This window comes from Saimiri boliviensis, chromosome 8 (genome assembly GCF_048565385.1).
Source record: "Saimiri boliviensis isolate mSaiBol1 chromosome 8, mSaiBol1.pri, whole genome shotgun sequence".
Classification (NCBI taxonomy): Eukaryota; Metazoa; Chordata; class Mammalia; order Primates; family Cebidae; genus Saimiri; species Saimiri boliviensis.
Window position 1 is genome coordinate 718,749 of NC_133456.1, and position 17,587 is coordinate 736,335.

The following is a 17,587-nucleotide window of genomic DNA, read 5'->3' on the forward strand; positions in this document are numbered from 1 at the left end:
GGAATCCTATTTTCTCTCAAAAATACCAGTAATAGCATACTGACACTAATAATAGATGGAAGGGTAAGACTGAAACTAATACAGGAAGGACAGTGTCCAAGAAATTTGCAAAACAAAACAAAACAAAAACCACAAGCATTCTCTAGAATGGTGAGGGAAATTTTTCTCGAAGCTACTTATTTTCGAAGGGAATCTGACTAGTTTCTTCAGAGAAGCTTCTGTTGATTGAAAACGTTAAAAGGTCACACTGTAAAGACTTAAAAGATGTAGTATAAAATTTAGAGTGAGCTTCCAGTTCCCCTCAGAAGCTGTTTTCCGTGAAGCCCTGATCTTCTTGGTTGGATACAATTCCTTTTTTCTCTGACCTTCTCCAGCGGTGCTTCTGAAACACGCAGATCACATGGGGGTTTGCCAAAATCCACTTGATTTAGTGGGTCAAAGGTTGGAGCTGAGATCCTACAGTTCTACCAGCTTCCCAGGTGATGCCAGTCCTGCTGGTCCATGGACCACACTTTGAATAGCAGAGGTGTAAAACAGTTTGCTTTACTTCTCATAGCAGGTAATGGAGATAATTTTCAAACAGTATAACAGCTCCTTTACCAGGCCATGAGTTCTGTTCTCCATACCCTAAAGTCGAGTACATACACATTATGAAATACTTGATATTAATAGATCAAGAGATTCTTCCACCCCGGTCAGTGATTCATATTATTGAATAGCATTAATAATTTGAATTGGTATAGGTAGGGCTTTTTTAAAACTGACATTGACACCAGCATGCAATATAACTGAGATAGGTACCAGAATGCAAGATAGTTTTTATGTAAAGTTAAACATATTTATTACATTGCCCATGAAAACATATATCCACCCAAGAAGTTATACTTGAATGTTTAACACAGCTTTATTTACAATAACCAAAAATTGCAAAGAAACTAAATGTGTACTGCCTGGTAAACTGATAAATAAGTTGTGGTATGACCATATAATAGGTTACTATTTAGCAATAAAAAGGAGTGAACTCCTGGTACAATACAACTTGAGCATTTTTGTTTTTTGTTTTTTGTTTTTTTTTTGAGACGGAGTTTCGCTCTTGTTACCCAGGCTGGAGTGCAATGGCGCAATCTCAGCTCACCACAACCTCCGCCTCCTGGGTTCAGGCAATTCTCCTACCTCGGCCTCCTGAGTAGCTGGGATTACAGGCACGCACAACTTGAGCATTTTTAAAAAAAGTATTATGTTAATTGAAAGAAGTCAGCAATAAAATATGTATGATTCCATTTATATGAAATTTTAGAAAAGCAAAACTATAGTGATAGCAGATCAAGTTGCTAGGGGCCAGGAAGTGGGAGGGAGGAAGTGCCTGCAGACAGGAACAAGGGAACTTTTGGAGTTGATGACAGTGTTTACAATCATGACTTCAGTGGTGGTTACTTTTTTTTTTTTTTTGAGACGGAGTTTCGCTCTTGTTACCCAGGCTGGAGTGCAGTGGCACCATCTTGGCTCACTGCAACCTCCATCTTCTGGGCTCTAGCAATTCTTCTGCCTCAACCTTCCGAGTAGCTGGGATTACAGGCTTGTGCCACCATGCTGAGCTAATTTTTGTATATATATATATTTTAAGTAGAAATGACATTTCACCATGTAGGCCAGGCTGGTCTTGAACTCCTGACCTGAGGTAATCCACCCTTGGCCTCCCAAAGTGCTGGGATTACCAGTGTAAGCCATTGCGCCAGGCCAGTTGTTACCTAACTTATTAAATTATACATTTAAAAGTGGTAAATTTTACCACATAAAAATTTTATCCCCAGCTACTCAGGAGGCTGAGACAGGAGGATTTCTTGAGCCCAGAAGTTTCAGACCAGCCTGGACAGTATAGTGAGACCCTGTGTCAAAAAAATGAAAGAAAAAAAGAATAAAAGTCAATTTTAAAAATTAGGCACAGGCTGGGCACGGTGGCTCATGCTGTAATCCCAGCACTTTGGGAGGCCGAGGTAGACGGATCACTTGAGGTCAAGAGTTCGAGACCAGCCTGGCCAACATGGCAAAACCCTGTCTCTGTTAAAATACAAAAAATTAGCTGGGCATGGTGGCATGTACCTGTAATCCAGCTACTTGGTAGGCTGACGCAGGAGAATTTCTTGAATCCAGGTGGTGGAGGTTGCAGTGAGCTGAGATCACATCACTGCACTTAAGCCTGAGCAACAGAGCCAGACACCTCCTCCTAAAAAAAAAATTAGCCACAGTCATCAATCTGTTAACAACATTTAATTGTTCTTGGAAGCTGATATCTTATTAGCAGGATGTTAATATGAAGACACAGGAAAGCCGGGCGCGGTGGCTCAAGCCTGTAATCCCAGCACTTTGGGAGGCCGAGGCGGGTGGATCACGAGGTCAAGAGATCGAGACCATCCTGGTCAACACGGTGAAACCCCGTCTCTACTAAAAATACAAAAAATTAGCTGGGTGTGGTGGCGCGTGCCTGTAATCCCAGCTACTCAGGAGGCTGAGGTAGGAGAATTGCCTGAACCCAGGAGGCAGAGGTTGCAGTGAGCCGAGATCGCGCCATTGCACTCCAGCCTGGGCAACAAGTGCGAAACTCCGTCTCAAAAAAAAAAGACACAGGAAGAGTTTTTACTTTAAGAGAATAAATGGGCATGGAAAGAAAATGTGAATAAACAGTAGGAACAAAAGAAGTTCCCCAAAAGCTTACTTGTGTATTTGCAACGGACCTGAGTCTGAAGAGAGAGATCTTGAAAACAGGAACTCCAGTTCATTTATTTTTACCATCCCATATAGTTGCTATGAGCTGAATGATTTTTAATGTGTCCTGCTGTGATATTAAAGAAGAAAATTCTGCTGAGAAGTCGTTTCTCTCCTTTTTATATTCTTTGCAGCGAGCACACCCCACTTTCAGGAGAGGATCCGGTCATCAGCTTTGGCAGTGGGCTGATCTTTAATTAAGTGAAAGGGTCTGTCTACATGGGCTAAGGATGATGCTTGGTGAAAGCACTGGCTTTGTTGACAAGTTGAAGGAGAAGGGTGTGTGTGTGTATGCGTGTAGGAACCAGCTTCGTATCATTGTATTAGCAGAAGAATTGGGGCAGGAGAGGGAAAGTTAGTTATCAATGTTCCCCCTTCTGCGATGCAGAAAGAAAACAGTTATGTACTTGGAAATCAGTCAAAACGTGTACATTTGATCTAATTTGTTGAAGTTATACAGCTCAGTTTCTTTGGGGGGGGCATAAGTCAGATTTTCTATTAATTTACTCAGCAATGTCAGAGTTTTTTCTTAGTTTGTATTAAATAGCAGTAGTTTATAACTTCAGATTAAATTTAGCCTTTTCAGTGTAATATTGTATGTTTAAAAAATCTATATGTGCTGTTTTTTATTTCTTTAATTATGCCCTATGGAGAATTCATCCTTCTAGCAGAAAATTCCATCAACCGGACTACTGATTCCTTAAGATTTCTCTCTTTAATTATGAATTAATAGTTTTTCATATTATAATGTTTCTAAAGAAGTGTGCTTGATAAATCCATACATTTAATGAGTATCATCCCCTTGTTTTATTTTAAAAAGATATTGTTAAATTACTGTTTAACAGTTCATACTGTTAAAAATATGGTAATTACAGTTTTCTATAAGCCACAATTTAAAAGTGTGGGCTTTGAAATCAGACAAGATCTCAGTTTGAACTCTGGCCAGTGCTCTGGGTGTTAGACATCTCTAGCATGGAGATGAAAATAGCCATGATTTCGTCCTTCTATGTGCTGGCCATTTAGTAGGTGGTTAATAAACGGTGTGATCATTTACATGATCATCGCTGCCAGAGGTTGGAGATCCTTGGGATATGAATGAAGCTGCCCTCACACATTTGGATTATCTAACTAGTAATAAGGACCAAACCTAAAAGCGCGGTAGTAAATGAGTTAAGGAGGACTGAGGCCTTTCTGTTCATCGCTGTGGAGTCCTGTATGTCTCCATTAAGGCTTAAGTTATATGGAGATGGCTGGGTCTTTGAGGCTTAGGCTTAGGGGACCTATGATGGGAACCGAAAAAGTCTAGACATTAATGCATGGCTAGAGCTGGAGGTTCTGCTACAGGTTGGCTCGTGACTGCAGATAGTAATCACAAACTGAGTAGTACATACAAAGAGGAAGGAAGGCAGGATGTGAAATCTGTTGGCCGTGTTCCTTACAGTCTGGAGTGTATGTCAGTGTGAGCTGAGGACCGGCAGAGACCAGGATGGATGAGGGCCTGTCCAGGGGCTGAATGGACACAGGTGTCAGCAGGGCCACCTGGTAAGGGTCGGGAGGTGTGCCATGAACAAGGGCACCTGCTTAAGGGGAAGGTTGTGGCTGAAATCTAGACGCTGCTGAGATATTAGACATTAGGTGCCCACAGGCTGTGTGGATGTAGAAGGGAGATGTGCTTTTCTGATTTGCACAAAGATATGAGTTGTTGAGTATTATTACTGAACAACAGCACATTGGCCATGAGAAGAGTCCTAGTAATAGAAAGAGTGGGATGTCTGCCACTGAACAGAAGGGTGCCTCAACCCAGAGCAGAGGGACAAGGTTAGGATCCTAGTGACTCAAAACAAAAATCGGCTGCAGAGCTGCTGGGGTGACCAGGAAAGAGAAGAATGCAGACATTGGAAAATGATGATATAGTTTAAGCACCCAGCAGCAGGAACCCAGGTCCAGTGGATGAGATGGCCAGGACACCATCAGGTCCATGGGAACCCCACCAGACTGTTGAGCTGCTTAGTCAAGGGCTCCTCAGACTCTTTCTGTGAGCCAGAATCAGTCCCAGCACCTGGGGTGGTGGCTGGGCTTGCAGATGGGCATTAGGAAGCACCTGCTTCTAGATTGAGATGGAACTGGGAATGGCGGAGCCAGGCAGGTGAGGCTGGTGTGTGTTCAGCATCCGGAATGGAATGCCAAGGGCGCTTCTTCCTTGGTGCTACATGATATTGACTGAGATACTCACAGGGTTTTTCTGTGAATTTGGTCTTAAATGGCAAAAACCACAGTTACTTTTGCACTAACCTAATACTGGTTAAGTAGAACAGTGTTTCCAGAATTCTTGCTGAGCATGCTTTTTTTTTTTTTTTCCCTAGCTGTTTGGAAAAACAGGCTCCCTTTGGTTTGGGAGAGTCTAAAAAAAACCTGACCTTTTTTCAAGTGTTTCTCCATAGAGTTTGTTTTGTTTTTATAAACAATGCTAGCATGGTTGGGAGGAGCAGGCTTTTATTTCAGCTGAGTTTGAATTGAAAGTACTATAAGCATGGCCGGGCGCGGTGGCTCAAGCCTGTAATCCCAGCACTTTGGGAGGCCGAGGCGGGTGGATCACGAGGTTGAAAGATCGAGACCATCCTGGTCAACATGGTGAAACCCCGTCTCTACTAAAAATACAATAAAACTAGCTGGGCATGGTGGTGCGTGCCTGTAATCCCAGCTACTTAGGAGGCTGAGGCAGGAGAATTGCCTGAGACCAGGAGGCGGAGGTTGCGGTGAGCTGAGATCGCGCCATTGCACTCCAGCCTGGGTAACAAGAGCGAAACTCCGTCTCAAAAAAAAAAAAAAAAGAAAAAAAAAAAGAAAGTACTATAAGCTTTATCTCCATTTCATCAATTACTAGAATTAATATTGCTTATGGAGTAATGTTTAGTCTGATGGCAAAAGGAGGGACCATGCTCATTTGTGAAAGCTCACATCTAGCGGGAGGTAAGACGCATGAGCTGTGGCCTGATAGAGGCAGATTGGAGTCCTCGTTCTGTTACTTGTCAGCTCAGCAAAGTCATTGTTTCTCCCAGAGTGTCGGTTCCCCCTCTGTAAAATGGGAATTGAGAGTCTACTACTCCTTTTGCAAGGTGGTTGTCAGGACACAAAAGCAGTGATCACATGCCTCCGCACAGGCTAAGCACTCATACATCGTAATGCTTCTAATTAGTTGTTATTCACTGAGCATGTACCACGTGCTAAGCATTTAAGATTAAAAAAAAACATAAAGCATCTAGTTATGGGAGCTGTATCTCTTACAGGCTCTGTATTTCAGTATATCCTTCCATGGTTCTGTTGCGTATCTTAAAGCAGTGATTCTCAAACTTTACTGTGCATTAGAATCAAATTGGTGGATACTGTTTAAATGCCCATTCCTGAGCCCCAGAGATTGAGATTAAGTGTGCATGTTAACAAGTCCCTGCCTGGTGCAGGCTCGTGAGCCCGCCCTAGGAGTCACCGCCTTTCACCAATACCTGAATTTACCCTTCCAGACTTCAAGACACCAATGGAAACACCATTGGGAAGTTTCCGATTGGAGTTATCTCTTTTAGATTTGCCTTGTGCTTTTTATCTTGAGAGACAGGATGACACCAGGAATAGACCTCTGAGAAAGAAATGATTGACCTATGGATCTATTTCTGTCTTCCTTGAACTTTGTGACCTCAGATAACTCAACCTTGTCTTCAGTTTTTCTCATTCATCAAGAAGACAATACCTTCACACACATCTAATAAGCTTATTTTGAGCCTTAAATGGGGGTATGGACATATAAAAGTTTTTCTATGAACTTTAATGCGCCACACCAATAAAATATACTTTTTTCTTTTTTCTTTTCTTTTTTTTTTTTTTTTTTTGAGACGAAGTTTCGCTCTTGTTACCCAGGCTGGAGTGCAATGGCGCGATCTCGGCTCACCGCAACCTCCGCCTCCCGGGTTCAGGCAATTCTCCTGCCTCAGCCTCCTGAGTAGCTGGGATTACAGGCACGCGCCACCATGCCCAGCTAATTTTTTGTATTTTTAGTAGAGACGGGGTTTCACCATGTTGACCAGGATGACCTCGATCTCTTGACCTCGTGATCTGCCCGCCTCGGCCTCCCAAAGTGCTGGGATTACAGGCGTGAGCCACCGCGCCTGGCAGAATAAAATATACTTTTACCATTAAAGCAAAGCGAAACCGTTGCCAAGATTGAGTTTAATCTGGCGTATATAGGTTACTTGTACATTGGGTTACATATCGTAGTTGGAGAATATGTGAACATTTGTCCTCTGGTAGTGAGTCCTTTCCAAAACCCTTGTCATCCTCTACCCTCACTTTTTGTAAAGGATGTTTTAGGGACCCTGATTTTAGGAGCATCTGCAGCCACAAAGCTGCCATTGGTCATGTTTAATGCCAAGATCTTGAAAACTGCTTGTTTTGGTAATTAAAGCTATATTAAAGGGCCTCATGCCTTCTTAAAAGCAGATATCCTCTTAAATTCTAACAGGGTTTTCTTGGAAGGCTTTTGCTCAAAGCAGAATGATCCTTCCATTTATAGAATATGAGAGAACTGGTTTATTTGTGGAAGTATTTTCCTGTGAGCAAGCAGAGGAATCATGTTTATCACAAGGATATCCTGGCTGGCCCGTCTCCTTTGCAACTTGAGTACTGAAGCTGTGAATTGTACATGAAATACCAGAGTGCCTAAACTTCCTAAGTGTTTTTCAGGTGGTATATGCAGTAGCTGTGTTCAAGAGTGGGTTCATTTTATTGTTTGAAAAAGAACATTCTCTCACAGTTCTTTGTTTTCAGTTACACCACATATTAGTGAATGAAAAGCAACAGAACAATTAACAAAAGTCTCGCTTACACCTGCCTGCATGTTCTGTAGAATAATACATAAATTGCCCCAAGAGTATGTTTTGGAGAATATAGAGGAATTTTGAATTGTAAATACTGACTTCTTTCCCTAGACCTTCGTATACTGTCTTACATGTAAATATATATTGAAAAAATTGCCGATACTGGTAAGTTTTATCTTTGTTGGATCTTTGCATAAATGATGTTGTTATTTTTTTTTTTTTTGAGACAGAACTCTGTCGCCAGGTGCCAGGCTGGAGTGCAGTGGCGCGATCTTGGCTCACTGCAACCTCCGCCTCCCGGGTTCAAGCAATTCTGCTGCTTCAGCCTCCCGAGTAGCTGGGACTACAGGCGAACGCCACCACGCCCAGCTAATTTCTGTATTTTTAGTAGAGACGGGGTTTCACCATGTTGGCTGGGATGGTCTCGATCTTTTGACCTTGTGATCTGCCTGCCTAGGCCTCCCAAGGTGCTGGGATTACAGGCTTGAGCCACTGCGCCCGGCTAAATGATGTTATTCTTAGTGGAACCTTAAATGTTTTTTTTTTTTTTTTTGAAACGGGAGTTTCGCTCTTGTGACCCAGGCTGGAGTGCAATGGCGCGATCTCGGCTCACCGCAACCTCCGCCTCCTGGGTTCAGGCAATTCTCCTGCCTCAGCCTCCTGAGTAGCTGGGATTACAGGCACGTGCCACCATGCCCAGCTAATTTTTTGTATTTTTAGTAGAGACGGGGTTTCACCATGTTGACCAGGATGGTCTCGATCTCTCGACCTCGTGATCCACCCGCCTCGGCCTCCCAAAGTGCTGGGATTACAGGCTTGAGCCACCGCGCCCGGCCCGGAACCTTAAATGTTTAATTTGAGCATTTAAGAAGACGTTATCACTACTTTGGCCCATGCTAAACTACCTTCCAGGACAGTGTAATGACCCAAAGCGGTAGATGATGTGTTCTCACTTGTAAACATGTGAGGACTTTCAGGTCAGCAGAGGTTAGACTGATGAGGCTCCCCACACCGGATGTGGAGTTAGGCTGTGAATCTCGTCTGCTGATTTCCAACCAGTGTTGACCCTTCCCAGGGCTTACGTACACCTAATTAGAAGTATGTGTAAACTAAAGTTTGCTCATTAACTTGCTTATTTGCTTTCTCCCAACATAGTTTTCATTTCTAACTAATTTATAATAGTGGCGCTTGGGGGTGGTGACTGCGTTAATAGCAGCGAGAAGCAACAGCTGACAGCAAGAAAGGAGTGAAAAGCAACTTAGATAATCATGCCAGCTTAGAACTGCTTAGCAAATAGCCCCCCACACCCATTAGCTGCAGAAGGCTTCAAGTGTAAGAAAGCCCAGAACAATGGTATTTGTTAAGCTGACCCCATATCATCAAGAAAAGTTTAAATTATGTTTGTTATATTCTACTTATGAAGGCAAGGGAGTGGTTCATTTTAAGATTTCCATTTGAACGTATTTACCATGAAGAGGAAGGCGATGCCAGATTACTTGGAAATTTATTCAACCAGACTGCCAGGTTCTATCCTGCATCACCATGATTAAGGTTAATGGACGTGGATAGCAGTGAAAGGGGTGGTGCATGCAGTTGTTGAGATGAACTAGAAACTTGGTAATGGAGACGGGGAAGTGGTATACCTTTTTAAAATCACATGCATTGAAATCGATCTGTTATGGAACCGTATATTGAATTTGTCTTTTACCTGTAATTACGTAAGACAGTGGAAACTTTTTCTTTTTTCCTTTGAAGCAAAACAAGAAACTAAACAAACAGGTTTTATAGGTTTTTAAAATATATTCTAGAAAGGCTTACGTTTTAGAGAGGATTGTGTCAAGGTTTTTGTCTATCTACAGATGTGTGATGAACGATATTGTCAATACAAAGCAAGCAAGTAATTAGTTGAATATATCTGTACTATGATGCTGAAAAATCAAATAGGTGGACCTAAAAGTATGTAAAAATTGTGGATGTGGGAAATGTTTTTTCAGTAGCTTTTTTCCTCGGTTTTTAAAACTCAGGAAAAGAACTTTTAAAAATTAAATGTATAACATTTTAACATCATTACAAGCACTGAAGAAATGTTTATTCACAGCTTAAGGCGGTTCTTCACTTTCTACTGAGAGAGAAAATAGAAGTTTTTAATGTCTGTGAAAAAAGTTTTGGATATGGAATAGATGTGTAAAATTTTGTTCTGGAAGAATTTTTTTCTTTCTTCTCTAACATAAGAAAGTAGTAGGGAAGCCTCTGTCTTTGAGACCATGGAACTGTTTATTGGCCTAAATGTACATCACGTTGTGCTGTTAAGAGGAGAGACAGGAAAAGCATTATCTTTTTGCATATTAATATTTCCAAAATTACAGGCCTACCTCATTTTATCCCATATCTCCCTTTCTGTATGTTTTCCAATAATGCTTATATTTGAGTTATTGTGAAAGTCCGTTTGTGTAACAGCCTGGCCTTTGCTTTGGACCTTGTTCCTTGTGTTTCAGGCAAGCCAGCCATGAGAGGGTATCTTGTGGCCATTATCCTGAGTGCTGTCTTCCTCTATTACGTACTGCATTGTATATTATGGGGAACAAACGTCTATTGGTAAGTTTAATTTTGTTACTTAAAAATAACTCTCAACCTTGTCTTTCTCGCAAACCCACTAATTATGGTAGAGGGGTCCTATTAAAAAAAACTTGTACCCTTGTAACGTTTGGCATATTTTCTTGGATTCCATTGTAAATTGGGATTTTACCATTCCAGGATCTTACAGATTGTATCTCTAACAATGGAATTTTTTTTTTTTTTTTTGAGGCGGAGTTTCGCTCTTGTTACCCAGGCTGGAGTGCAATGGCGCGATCTCGGCTCACCGCAACCTCCGCCTCCTGGGTTCAGGCAATTCTCCTGCCTCAGCCTCCTGAGTAGCTGGGATTACAGGCACGCGCCACCATGCCCAGCTAATTTTTTGTATTTTTAGTAGAGACAGGGTTTCACCATGTTGACCAGGATGGTCTCGATCTCTTGACCTCGTGATCCACCCGCCTCGGCCTCCCAAAGTGCTGAGATTAAAGGTGTGAGCCACCGCGCCTGGCCTGCAATGTAAATTTTTGACAAGCAACACCTACTTTCTCTTGACTTTCCAGTGAAGCTATGGTGTTAACCATCTTTGGGACATAAAACATTTTTTATTTATGCAATAGATCATCTGCTTGAGTTAATGGAGTAATTGCTGGGCTCAGTGGTACTTAATTTTTAGAACCTAAAATGCTTGCATAAGAGATGATTGGTAAAATATAGATATTACAAATGGTTTCCTTTATTTAAAAATATTTGGTGAATGATGATAATGCGCATCTTTTGAAATAGCTTTGGCTTGAAATATCACATATAAAAAAGAGGCACAAATAGTTTTACGGAAGAGAAAGCCTCTGTAATAGGGTTTTTACTCTTCTCATTGTCAGTCCTTTGGCTAGGAAAAAAGTTTTGATGACCTTTAAATCCCAAGCAGGTTGGTAGTACGTAAGTATGCTAAAATAAATCTCATCACTTCCTGTCTTTGACAAAGACTCAGTATTTTTTCCCAGTGTTTCATACTGTGTCTTACTTATTTATTTATTTATTTTGAGAGGGAGTTTCGCTCTTGTTACCCAGGCTGGAGTGCAATGGCGCGATCTCGGCTCACCGCAACCTCCGCCTCCTGGGTTCAGGCGATTCTCCTGCTTCAGCCTCCTCAGTAGCTGCATGCTGTGTCTTAAATTGCGTTTCTAACTTGGGCTTACTCGATGAAAAAACACCGACGCTTTTGCATTTGATTTCATTACCGCTGGACTGAAAACTAATTGTAATGCTTTTCATGGAAGGACGTGAGGCGAATGACCACTGCGAAACTCAATGTCGGGAAGGTAGTTTTGGCCCTAGCGTTTTAGGCTTTGGACCCACATCGGGCTAGAGAATTTTGAAGTCTGATTATAGACTAAATGAGGGCTACGTCAAAGGGGTCTGTCCCGACGCCGTTGCCACATTCTCCGTCCTACCCTTGGTAGTGGAAGACAAAAATAGAAGAGAAAGCAAAAAGCTTGCTAAATCGCTGCCTTCCTACAAGTCCTGTTGTTGCTCACAGGGAACGTGATACAGAAGATGATGAAAGGGTGTAAATCAGCACAGTCTTTTGTCATCCGGGATGAAGTGACCATGTCACTCCTAAGCTAACACATCACAGCAAGTACCTTGGGATGTGAGCTCAGGCAGGCGTTTGTGCAGTGAACTCGCTTCTTTAAAAAGGAAGACAGGTCATTGTGCTTTGCTTGTAAAATGCCGCCCAAAGGTTGTCTTCACGATATCCTAGAAGTTTGTTTTCGATATTTAATGAGAAATAAAATAATATACTTCATTTTCTCCCATAATTGAGATTTTATAGTCTCGCATGCTGGTCCACCATATTTATGTATAAATCAGGGAGTCCCTGCCGTTGTGGTATTCACAAAAGGTGTTTTCCTGCATAAGGAGTTTACTAGCCTCATAGTTCAGAAACCTAGCAGCTCTACCTACGGGGATTCTCTACCCACAAAAATGGAAAATTGTGTCTGTCCATGAAGGGTTCAGGATATTTCCTTCATTTTGAATCCTGCTGATGATAGAAGAAAATCGATTGTTTTTTTCTTTTTTAATGCCAATTCTTCACATAGTTGATGATCATTAACAAGTTTTTGTCCTGAGCTGTTTTCCTCTTTCCTGGCTACGTCTGGATCCTGCCAGCCACCACCCCTTTCATTTATGTTCCTTGTTGTGCTCTGTCATGTTTCACAATACCCTTTGAAAGTGTGGAGACAAGTACCCCATTCAGGAGCGCACAAGGGCCTAACCTCTGCCAAGAGTAGAGGACAGTTCGAAATGACTCTCGAGAATGTGATTCGTGGAGTCCCCCGGATCCCAAGGCAAAGGCCTGTGGATCCTGCTCAGGTCAGGTGTCTGTGTGGTGCTCGCTGCTGGTGTGCGTCCGCAGATGTGGCAGGAGGAGGTAAATAGCCACGTGCCCTTGGGGTGAATCTGGCTTCTGAGCCTGTTTGCGGCTGCTGCGGTGCCGTGGTCCTGCTCCTCTGAAGGTCTTGGAATCACTGCCCTTGGAATCCCTTCCGAGCTCTCACGACCTCAGCCTTCCCACCCTCCCTTCCCCACATCCACGAAGCTCAGGTGTGTGCGGGGCTCGGCGAAGGCCCTGGCAAACCTCAAAGGCTGCAGGGAGGATTTTTGTTGGCTGCCACGGAACCTCTCGGGTGCCATGAATGAGTTCCCAGGGCATTTGCTTCCCTTTGGGCGGGGTGCCTGGTTCTGGTTTCTGACTGACACTATTTTTGTCTCATAGGGTGGCACCTGTGGAAATGAAACGGAGAAATAAGATCCAGCCTTGTTTATCAAAGCCAGCTTTTGCCTCTCTGCTGAGGTAAAAATATACCCCCCAAAAAAACCCTGTGGCATACGAAATCTTCCAAATGTGCTGTAATCATTGTCCACACTTGTTTATTTTTTTTTTAAATGCAAATCTTAGCAGTATAAAGTGGATGTCCCTTATTTAAGGAAGAGCTTGAATATCCTGTCTCTTTTTGTGCTTTTAGTCAGAGCTCTGCATATATTTTAAGAAAAGGCATTGAGGAATTCAATCAAACCAGTATTCTTTTCACACAGGTGAGGCTAGAGAGGTCTGTTTGTGTTTGGTTACAAAAAAGTGAATTGTTCTTTAGGGTTTTATTTTTCTCACTTGTTGTTCCCATGTTATTTTCCACACTTATTATTTGGTGCCGTCTCCTTCCTTGCCTCTAGGTTAAACTTTCTGAGTAGAAATTTTCCCTTGTATTAACTTTTACTGAACCACATAGAATGCAAATAATGATCAGTCTACATACAATGTCAATGATTATGTATTGTGGCTCTTGGGCTTTGTAAAAAATTGCTCTTCTGTTCACATTTGTTATTTTCCTCCTCACCTTGACTTTGACAGATTGCTGGTCAAAATACTCTAGATAACAGGAAATAAAAGTCTGTTCTAGGCATGTTTAATTGTGCAAAACAGGCACAATCTGTTCAGCATTTTTTCTATGAAGCATTAAGGATTCATTTTTTTTTTCCCTATTTTATTACTGCGCCTTTTTATTATGGTTTTTAACTCTTTGGGACTACAGGTCCCTTTGCAGTCAGTCAACTTTCTGGAAAACTGCAAATACATAAGACTTTTTTGTGTATGATTCTGAGTATGCTATGGCGGCTCGTAGTCTTTGCAGGGCTGTGTGTTCAGTGAGGACCACCACGAAACTGGAATCGTGTTTTAAAAATTGTTGACCGTGACTCATAGGAAGAAATACATTTTATTTGGGACCTAGTGCAAACACATATTTGTAATAAGAAAAAAGTAATTTTTACCTTTACTACTCCTTTACTATTCCAGATACACTGTGTTCTGTTCCATTCACTTTTTTTTTTTTTTTTTTTTTTTGAGACAGAGTCTCACTCTCGCCAGGCTGGAGGGCAGTAGTGCGATCTCGGCTCACTGCAACCTCCACCTCCCGGGTTCAGGCAATTCTCCTGCCTCAGCCTCCTGAGTAGCTGGGATTACAGGCACAGGCCAGCACGCCCAGCTAATTTTTTTTTTTTTTTTTTTGGTATTTTTAGTAGAGATGGGGTTTCACCATGTTGGCCAGGATGGTCTCGATCTCGACCGTGATCCACCCGCCTCGGCCTCCCAAAGTGCTGGGATTACAGGCTTGAGCCACCGTGCCCGGCCTCCATTCACTTTTTTAAAAGATGCTGATCATGACTCCCAAAACTGATTTTATGAGGCACATATGGGTTACAGACTGCAGATTAAAATGCTGCTCTAGAATTAAGGTACTCCAGAACTTTATTGAAAAAAAAGATAGCTTTTCCTTTCTGAGAAAACCCGAAAGGATTAAAGTATTTGTGCAAGATTACTTAGCAGGGTGTATAAGTCTATAGTGTAAGTAACAAGTAGATTGGTGTTTGTCATGTGGACAGTATTATCTGAGGGCACTCCCCTAGAGTGGACTTGAGGCCACTTTCTCAGAAACAGAAAAACCAGCAGCAATTTGGAGACGCTCTTTTGGGAAACCTGCAGCTGTTAGCGTTAGAAAGACATCTTTCTTTAGCATTAGGCTTGGGTGTGAATTTCAGCTTTGTCATTTATGGGTTAAGTGACCCCATACTTGTCACAGCTGATTACAACTTCACATATATGGTACTTTTAAATTTAGAAATAGTGTAGCATCAGTATTTTTATAATATTACTTTGTTTTCTCCTGTATATGGCTATTATGTTATCACTTGGTATTGGTTTGTTTTTAAGTTTTGTTTTTACTTCCTGAGTTGTAATGTAATTTTCATTTTAGTAGTTGTAAAGTGTTTTCAGTTGCTAGTTCCATTGCATACCCCATTCTATGCAATATTTCAGCACTGTTTAAACTTACTTGTAAAAATTTAAAACAATATACATTTTCATATACGCAGTATAACAGTATGAATTATATGTAAAGTTACTTTGAGTTTTGATTTTAAAAACTTGCAAAGATAGTAGGTATTTGACAAAATCATTCTTTATCCTTTCCTTCCAGGTTTGATCAGTTTCACCCTTTTCTCTGTGCAGCTGATTTTAGAAAGGTTGCTTCCTTGTATGGTAGCGATAAGTTTGATTTGCCCTATGGGATGAGAACATCAGGTCAGTAGAATTATTCTTACCTGCTTCCGTTAAATTTGAACGGTGTTTGATGAGAATGGCATGTTAATATAATTTTAAGGGCTTTTATTCTTTCTCCTTCTAATGATTTCCAAAGGATATGATTTTGGGATGGAATGAAATGAATTACATTTTAAAATATAAATTCCCACTCCTTTTGAGGCAGTAGCGAAGCAAAGGGTAAAAGGGGTAGATTTGTTGTTGTCGTTGAGAAACTACTTTTGACATTTGCTGTGCCGCCAAGTAAGTGGTCCATGTAAGTTCTGGTGCCTTGTTTTATTCTGATTTAGAGTTAGCAGGAAAACCTGAGCGTTAGCTTCCTTCCTAGCTTCCCATGGATTCTTTTTACTTGTTTCGTTTTACTTCATCAGCAATTCTTATCTGCTTAAGCAGCCTTTTAATTTAACTAGTGGATATTTTATTTATTTATTTATTTATTTATTTATTTATTTAGAGACAGAGTCTTGCTTTGTCAGGTGTCAGGTGTCAGGCTGGAATGCAGTGGCGAGACCTCAGCTCACTGCAACCTCCACCTCCCCGGTTCAAGCAATTCTTCTGCCTCAGCCTCCCAAGTGGCTGGGACTACAGGCGGGCGCCACCACGCCCAGCTAATTCTTGTATTTTTTTTTTTTTTTTCTGAGACAGAGTTTCGCTCTTGTTACCCAGGCTGGAGTGCAATGGCGCGATCTCGGCTCACCGCAACCTCCGCCTCCTGGGTTCAGGCAATTCTCCTGCCTCAGCCTCCTGAGTAGCGGGGATTACAGGCACGCGCCACCATGCCCAGCTGATTTTTTGTATTTTTAGTAGAGACGGGGTTTCACCATGTTGACCAGGATGGTCTCGATCGCTCGACCTCGTGATCCACCCGCCTCGGCCTCCCAAAGTGCTGGGATTACAGGCTTGAGCCACCGCGCCCGGCAATTCTTGTATTTTTGGTAGGGACGGGGTTTCACCATGGTGGCCAGGATGGGCTCGATCTCTTGACCTCGTGATCTGCCTGCCTCGGCCTCCCAAAGTTCTGGGATTACAGGCGTGAGCCATCGTGCCTGGCCTTTATATTTGTGAAGTTGAGAGATAATTATTCCATCTTCTAATGGTAAAACACTTTCCCTTCTGCTTGTTGATAACTGATTGGCCCTATATAGCATTAAGCTCTAGATTTTTGAGAGACCATAAAAGCCCGAGGTGACAAGTACAACATTATGAGTTGAATTTTGCTTATTCAGCTGATCTTGGAGGGTGGGGGTTGCATTTTTTGTTTTGTTTTGTATTTTAAAAATATTTTACACAGAATTTGAGAATTTAATTAGCTTAAACTTACTATTTATTTCTATTCTAATGTCAATTTCAGAATCATCTGCTATGACTTTAAAATTACTTTTTATGATTATTTTTCAGATGAAATGCATTGTTTTTGGGGGAGGTTTTGGAAAGCCTCTTTGGAACATTTACCATTTTGAATGGGCCTACTGAGTAGTGCTGGCTAACTGTAGTTGTATTATTAATTTTTCACAGAATAAATCCATGTGACCATGCTGCTTGGAACTGGGTTTGTGGGGAAGGGAGTAAGGTGGTTTACTAAGTCCTAAAAAGACATGATTCTCCTTGTATTCATAACTCTCTATTTGTTTTCTAGCGGAATACTTTCGACTTGCTCTTTCAAAACTGCAGAGTTGTGATCTCTTTGACGAGTTTGACAGGTGAGTTTATTTTCTTGCTTCTGGTCTGGCTTTTAGCTTCAGCTCAGCTGGTTCAGTATATACCCCAAGAGATGAAAGATGTATTTACTCAGGAAAATTTCATAGCATTTGTGCATAACCGCAATTTCTAGTAGTCATTTCTTTGACACTTAAAAACCTACCAAATTAATTTAGATGCCGCATAACTGGTTGGCTCAAAAGTTTGCAGAGTCTTGATGATGGTCAGCACTGCTCCCAAATCGGGACGTTTTAAACCCACGTTCATCTTTCCTTAGTTGTTCCTGTTTAAGGATTAGCGTACCCCGGCCCCCCAATCAGCTCACACCCTCCCTTTACAAGCTGTTTCCCACGCTTTACCTCGCATCCTCCAAACTACTGACGAAGATTCCTTCTGTTTCACTTGTTAAGGAGATTAATTATTAGATTTTGTAAGCCGTTCTCTTCCTTTTTAATCAGAATTATATTTGAAGGACAAATATTCTTGCTTCGATATTTTCTGACTATACAGTTTTTAAACAATTTTATTA

General features: G+C 41.6%; 1 protein-coding gene across 6 annotated transcripts in view; it reads left to right on the forward strand.

The window, feature by feature from the left end:
- ST3GAL6 (ST3 beta-galactoside alpha-2,3-sialyltransferase 6) overlaps window positions 1–17,587 on the forward strand; it is a 71,445-nt gene that overhangs the window by 28,954 nt on the left and 24,904 nt on the right. For 5 of the 6 annotated variants that reach the window (XM_039477270.2, XM_039477272.2, XM_039477271.2 and 2 more), the window contains 4 exons: window positions 10,124–10,223; window positions 12,982–13,059; window positions 15,239–15,342; window positions 16,997–17,060. In XM_039477270.2, coding sequence (XP_039333204.1) covers window positions 10,135–10,223; window positions 12,982–13,059; window positions 15,239–15,342; window positions 16,997–17,060 — 335 coding nt within the window. In that variant the 5' untranslated portion in view covers window positions 10,124–10,134. Of the gene's footprint in view, window positions 1–10,123; window positions 10,224–12,981; window positions 13,060–13,231; window positions 13,302–15,238; window positions 15,343–16,996; window positions 17,061–17,587 lie in introns of those variants that run through there. The other variant, XM_039477275.2, reaches the window with a different exon arrangement.